This window comes from Ursus maritimus, unplaced genomic scaffold, assembly GCF_017311325.1.
Source record: "Ursus maritimus isolate PB19 unplaced genomic scaffold, ASM1731132v1 scaffold_16, whole genome shotgun sequence".
Classification (NCBI taxonomy): domain Eukaryota; kingdom Metazoa; phylum Chordata; class Mammalia; order Carnivora; family Ursidae; genus Ursus; species Ursus maritimus.
In genome coordinates, this window is record NW_024424008.1 from 29,452,151 (window position 1) to 29,459,149 (window position 6,999).

The 6,999-nt window shown below is 49.1% G+C and overlaps 1 protein-coding gene across 1 annotated transcript in view; it reads right to left on the reverse strand.

Annotated features, from left to right (window-relative positions):
* Positions 1–2,750: 2,750 nt before the first annotated feature.
* KDM4D (lysine demethylase 4D) overlaps positions 2,751–6,999 on the reverse strand; it is a 67,860-nt gene continuing 63,611 nt past the window's right edge. Inside the window, exon 3 of the mRNA XM_040630635.1 lies at positions 2,751–4,613. Within this exon, the coding sequence (XP_040486569.1) occupies positions 2,751–4,286 (1,536 nt within the window). The 5' untranslated portion in view covers positions 4,287–4,613. The remainder of the gene's footprint in view (positions 4,614–6,999) is intronic.

Sequence of the window (6,999 nt, forward strand, 5' to 3'; positions counted from 1 at the left end):
TGAGTGTCCAAATTGAATGTGTTGATAAGAAAATAGGATTTTGAATAAAATTGCTTGAAGAAGTCCCTTCAATACCACCCCAGCTCCCAGTCCTTCCAAGAATACTAGTTCAGAAAACTGGGGTGCCCGGGTGGCACAGCGTTTAAGCGTCTGTCTTCAGCTCAGGGCGTGATCCTGGCGTTATGAGATCAAGCCCCACATCAGGCTCCTCTGCTATGAGCCTGCTTCTCCCTCTCCCACTCCCCCTGCTTGTGTTCCCTCTCTCACTGGCTGTCTCTATCTCTGTCAAATAAATAAAATCTTTAAAAAATAAAAAAAAATTAAAAAAAAAAAGAAAACAGTGTACCAATACAGCTAAACTATGTTATTTAACATTGCTTGTCCTTATTGAGCCAGAGAAATAAAAACAAATATATGAAAATAACTGAGTGAGAACATAGGAGTGCAATGGGAACAATATTTTATGAAAATTACTTTTGTTTCTTCCCCTTTAATTACCCCCGCCCTTTTTTTTTTAAATGCTAAGCTTCCCAGGGCATCTATCTGTCAGGATGAGATTGTGATATTCTTAAAACATGATGAGAATTTCAATTTCTAAAATTGAAAATAGGCATGAGTCAGGTTTTGACCTTGGACTTTTCAGAATTGTTATATTTCTCTGCACGGCTGTACCCAGGATTGATCTGCACTGAAGGACAAAACACCCTCAAGACCCCAGTGGCTTCTCCATGGAAGTTTATTCCTTGCTCAGTTAGATCTACGGCAGGTCCGGTTGTGCTCTCAGGCTGCTCCCTTCCCAGGGGCTCCTGTCTGCCTCCATCCTGGGCTCCTACTCTCTCAATACCTGCATTCAACTCCTTTCCACTCAAGCATCTCCCTCCCATCTTCCACTGTGCCGGGGCTCCCCGAGCTCAGCCTCTCAGCCTTGGTTTTCCAGGTTTCCGCAGAGTATACTTCCATCTCCTGTGACATTCGGAAAGACAAAGTGGCTTCGCTGCCTGGTGTGGAAATGAGACATGGCCTCTTGCTGCTCCTCGATCAGAACATCAAACCAGCACTACCTTGTCATTACCCTGGCCTTCAGGTTTATCTGGGGCTTTGGATTCCAGAGCGTCACTGAAATTCTGTGGGGAGAGCTGGAGGGAGGGGAGCCATGGTTTGTTCTCTGAAATGTTTTCTTCTGTAGCCAAGCCATCATTTTCAATTTCCAAGATTTATTCTGAGTTTTTCTGCTTCTGTGCATTTTCAATACTGACATCGAAATGATCAAACCTCACTGGTATTACTTAGACCTTCTAACTCCTTCTCCTGCCCCCGCATTGTCACAGAACAACTAAACTGATTGCTTAACTATGTAAAGCACAGCATGTCAAGGGTTGTTTCAAACTTCCAATGCCTTCTCATTTCAAGTTGAAAAAACTCAAATACTTGACATGAGCCATGAGGGCCTGCATAGCCTGTACCCTGCCTCTCACCTTCTTCCTGTCTATGCTTCAGACACAAAGAGCTTTCTTTCTTTTCCTGAGAAAATGTAAGGTCCATGTTAGGTCAATTACACTGATTGTTTCCTCTAAGTGGAAATCAGCTCTGGACCTTCCCTTTAGTCAGTTGGGTCTTGGGAAAGGTCTCCTGCTTAATGCAACTTCCCTTGACTACTGGAACCCAGGCCAGCCCTGTCTATCCTGCTCCAGCATCCCATCCCCTTCAGTTTCTCACAGCACAGACCACCAGGTAAAATTATCTTGTTCATTCGTGTGCATGTTTCCTGAGATGAATCAATGAATTCACTACATGAAATATGCATACAGCATTGAAAAGGCAGTGCAGACGTGGGGGGAAGGTATTTGGATGATGGCACATTAGTCCTCCACATGCTCACCTCCCAGCAACTCGGGTGCTCCTGCCCAGCAAAGTGCCAGGGGATTCCCACCAATCATCCTTAAGGTAAGGCTGCAAACCAAAACCCCTCACCTACCACTCAGCTAGTACCCAAGAACCATCCACCAAACTCTTTCATCAACACCACACGATGCAGCCAGCCAGTAAAAATCAGTCTTCCTTGAAATGTTTTGACATAATTATGAAGAAAAGAACAGGAAAGAATAACCTCCACCTCTCCATTGGTTGAATGGACAATATTTATTAGAAACAAAGTCAGTTTTGAACATTTTGGTTATCTTTAATATGTTTGTGAACAAATACTGGCGATAACACATTTTGAATACATCGAAGACTCAGAAAGATGATAAGTTATTTTCTGAGCTTCTACTGACCCATTTGGTCAAAAGGCTCTAGTTTTTTCAAGAAAAGGGGGAGGAGGAGGAGGGAAGAGGCAAGGGAAGGAGACTAAGGAGAACCAAAACCCAGCAGCATTCATAGTTGGCCCAGAGAATAGGAGTCTGGGCGAGATGAGGCTCTGGCCATCTCAGTAGGACCCAGCTCGCAGAGACAAGAGAGTGCCCGGTGGATGAAACCTCGGCTGGCAACATGGGAATCAGCAGTGTCCAAAGGCATTCCAGGCATTCCAAGAACAAACTATGGCGAACTTGGTAAAGAACATGGACTCAATGCATCAGTGGCAACATCATAGGACTCTCAAGCAAGACCAGTGACCTGCAAGTTCGCCCAAAGCTCTGACATAAATGTGGCCAGCCTCGAGGACCTTCCACACACACAAGAGCAGTGGGTTACAAAGGTGTCTCCTGGGCTTAGGGGACAAGGGCACAGCCGGACCCAGAAGCCTCAGCTGCTTACCGGAACCCAGGGCTCGGTGGTGCGGGCTGGTCCACCCAGCCTCCATCCACAGGAAGGGACTGAGCCTCGCAGGGCTGACCCGTGTGCCCTGTTCCCACCGAGAGGCGCCTCTTGGCCCGGGCCTGGACGCTAGGCCCCCGAGCACCCTGCTCCCGAGGACGACGACCAGGACCACACCGGCCAGTGCAGGGCTGGAGATCTAGGGCAGAGGGATTGGGGGGCGGTGGCCGGGTGGGGCCAGGCTCCCGGGAGGCGCGGGTGGGCACAGCCCCGGACTGGGCATCAGGGGAAGAACTCTGGGCGGGCAAGGGGCGCTGGGAGGTCGGGCACAGAGGGGTGCGGCGGCCGGTGCCCTGGCCAGTGGCCACAGGCCGCGGGGCGCGCGGGACCCGGCGCGGGGGGAGGTGCCTCAGGCCCCGAGCGGCTCTCCCGGGGGCACGCACTTCCTTCCAGGCGCTCAGCTCCAGGCTGCCCAGCGCCGCGGGCTCCGTGTGGTCCACAGCCGCCCGGTCCTGCCCGCGCTTCCACAGCTCATAGCGTTCGGGCTGCAGGATGCGCACGAAGGCGTCCATGGAAAAGGTGACCCTGGCCTCCCCGCAGCTGCACTGAGACGCCACTTTGCCATAATCGATCCAGCGCGGGGTGGCGAAGTTGATGGCTTCCGCGCAGTTGAAGCCATGGTTGAAGCCAGAGTGGTAGCCGTAGGGAAATGTCACCATGAACTCGCCAGCCTCCTGCGTGATCCGGCTGAAGGGGATCCCGTTGTCCTTGAGGACGGTGGGCGAGATGAGAGCCACCTTGTGCCGCAGGAAGGCCTCGCAGGTGCGGGCGCTGCCCGGGAAGAGCTCCGTGGCCAGGCGTTCCAGGCGCTGGCCGTGCTCTGGCGGCACCGCGTACCAAGTCTTGGGCTCCCCGAAGTGCAGGTAGTTGATGCTGTAAAGGTCCATGTCCTCCGTGTGCCAGGCGAACGTGGTCTTCCACATGCCAAAGTACAGGTAGGGGGTGTTGACGCCCTCGATGACCACGCCGCACTCCTGCTCCAGCAGGTCCTGAATGGTCCCCAGGTGTCCAAGGTTCCACTCTTTCGTGTTTTCGTCAAACAAGGAGCCGCTGATGTCAGCGCCGTAGATCGGAGAATCGTAGAGGCGGGTTTTCCAGTATTTTCGCTCCAAATCCTCAAAATCCGAGTGTGGTGGAGTCCGATACTTTCCGCTGTTTGCCAGTTGGCGATATTCCCCCACAGTCGTGGCTTTCTTCTTTTTGTGGTACTGGGTGAAGACGCCTGCCTGCCCGGACACCACCTGCTGGAGGGGAGCTGCTATTAAGATGTCACTGATGTCATCATAGGTCTGTCTGGCTTTCCATCCCCTGGGTGGAATCACCTTGGCGAGACCTGCTCGGTGTGCACCTTGGGATTCCATGTAAGCAATATACTTATCAAAATCACTAAACTCTTCTTTGGTTGGATGAAATATCATTATGGTACAACTTGAGTTCTGAACACAGTTGGCCTTAGACTTCATAGCTTCCATTAACAAGCACCAAACTCCAAAGTTTTTAGGTATGTTCTAGATAGTTGAGGATGCTGGAAAATGCTTTTTAAAAAATGGGTTTGAGTGTCTGAGTCACTAGGAACCACCAGTGGACCTTTATGCAAATGAAATGATAAAGTTTGTTAGGCTTGCTGATTCACCAGGGAACAATGCTCTAGGGAGAAGCGTTACCTAGAACGAGTGGTGGCTGAGCCTGTAGCGCTCCTCAGTCAGTACCCAGCTCCGTTCCCTGGAGGGCTACAGATTCACTCAGTCTTGGGTGGGTCTCCTAAAGGTTATGTCTTCAGGGCAGTGTTTAGACAAAGTCTAAAAGGAAGAATACAAAAAGGTTGAAAATTAATGTTGCAAAAAATACTAGAGAGTTACAAATAAAATACCACTATGGAATATTATTGCACACTCAAAGAAAGGCTAAAAGTTTATAAGATTGACAAAACAAGAGGTGGTGTGGATGTGAAACAACGGGAAGGGTCATACTCTTAATGGAAATCATTACATTCACCTTGGAAAACTATTTGGACAGTATATACTAAAATTGAGCATCTGTATGTGTAAAATTGAACACATACATGTGCTATGATTGAACTGTTACCACATGTCTTGGTAATGTGCATGGCTCTGCACTGAAAGCCACCTCCAAGAATGCTTATAATAACACTATTTCTAGTAGCCAAATACTGAAAACAACCTAAATACTCATCAGCAGTATAATGGATAAATACATTATGCTATATTCATACAATGGAATATAATACAGCAATGAGGATAAACAAAAATTACACAGATATATAAATAATAATTTTATAATGATTATACTGAGCAAAATCATCCAGACTCAAAAGAATACCTATTGCATGATTCCATCTTTATAAAGATAAAAATGAAGGAAAGTAATCTATATTAGAATTCAGAGTAGTGGTTACCTTTGGGAAGGAAAGAGGTTGTGAGTGGGGGTATAAGGGAGCCTCTGGAGCTTGTTAGTGTTCTTGTTTTAAACCTAGGTGCTAGTTACACAGCCATCAGAAGAGCTAATTGTGATAATTCATCAAGCTATGATGATTTTCACAAATTTCCATATGTTTATCTAAAAATAGAGTTTAGATGCAGCTCAGCCACAATAGTAGGGTGCACAGAGCCCACACAGTAGACATCTCTGAAGTGCCTGGCTTTAGTGAACAGGAGGCATTGTGTTATAGGGCACCACAGGGCCACCACTTTCCAAGATCAGGAGACATAGCTGACTTTCCTAATACATAGGAAGAGACAGAGAGTTTGACAAAATGAGGAGACAGAGGAATATGTCCCAAATGAAAGAAGAGGACAAAACCACAGCAAAAGAGCTAAATGAAATGGAGACAAGCAATATGCCTGATAAAGAATTACAAGCAGTGATCATAAGGACTTGAGAAGAGAGTGGAGGATCTCAGTGAGACCCTCAACAAAGAGAGAGAAAATATAGGGGCGCCTGGGTGGCTCAGTCGTTAAGCGTCTGCCTTTCCCTGGCGGCTTTCCCTGGCGGTTTGGCGTAGGGTTTGCCCTGCCTTCGGCTCAGGGCATGATCCTAGAGTCCTGGGATCGAGCCCCACAACAGGCTCTTCTATTGGGAGCCTGCTTCTTCCTCTCCCACTCCCCCTGTCTGTGTTCCCTCTCTCGATGGCTCTCTCTCTTTGTCAAATAAATAAAATCTTTAAAAAAAAAGAGAGAGAAAATATAAAAAAAGAACCAATCTGAGATAAAGAACGCAATAACTGAAATTTAAAAATATACTGGAGGGAATCAAAAGCAGATTAGAGGAGGCAGATGAGTAGATCAGCAACTTGGAACACAAGGTAATAGAAAGTAACAAAGCTGGGGGGGAAGAGTTATGATGGCGGAGGAGTAGGGGACCCCTTTTTCAGCCGGTCCCCTGAGTCGAGCTGGATAGGTACCAGACCAGCCTGAACATCCAAGGAATCAGCATGAGACGCAGGAAGATACATCTGGATCTCTACAAATGAACATCTCCAGCGCTGAGTATTGTGGTACAAAGCGGGGAACAGTGAAACCGCGCACAGATATCGGAAGATAAATGGAAGGGGGAGGGAGCCGCCGCGTTTGGGCACCGGAAGTGGTAGCCACCTGCACGGGGGAGCGGGCAGACTCGCGGACCGGCACCCGTGAGAGAACAGACTGAGACCGTGAGTGGGGGAAGCACGCCACCAGACTGAAAACCAGAGTTCCGGTGCGCTCACTGGAATCAGACTGAGACCGGAAGCTCCGGGAGCACGGGGGCGGCTGGTGGCTGGCGGTGTTAGAAACACAAAGGACAGAGACACGCTGGCCCTGGAAGTGAGGGCTGGGACACCGAGTGTGGGGCACACATCCCGGGACACTGCAGGGATGAGCAGCACCAACAGAAACAGAGTTAAAGTGGCCAGAACATCGATGGAGAATGGCCCGCGATCCCTCTGTTCTGAGATAGAGGCTGAGATTCGGCTACTGCTGCTTTGACTCTCAGAAGAGGCACGGCAAACCGCCAAGGAAAGCCGCCAGAGAACAAAAGCCTGGCAATACCGGCTCACAGTGTGCCCATCCCCATCCCCCCTTGCAGGGGACACGGAGACTCTACCCAAACAGGGCTGCCTGAGTATCGGCGCGGCAGGCCCCTCCCCCAGAAGGCAGGCTGAAAAATCAAGAAGCCCACATCCCTAAG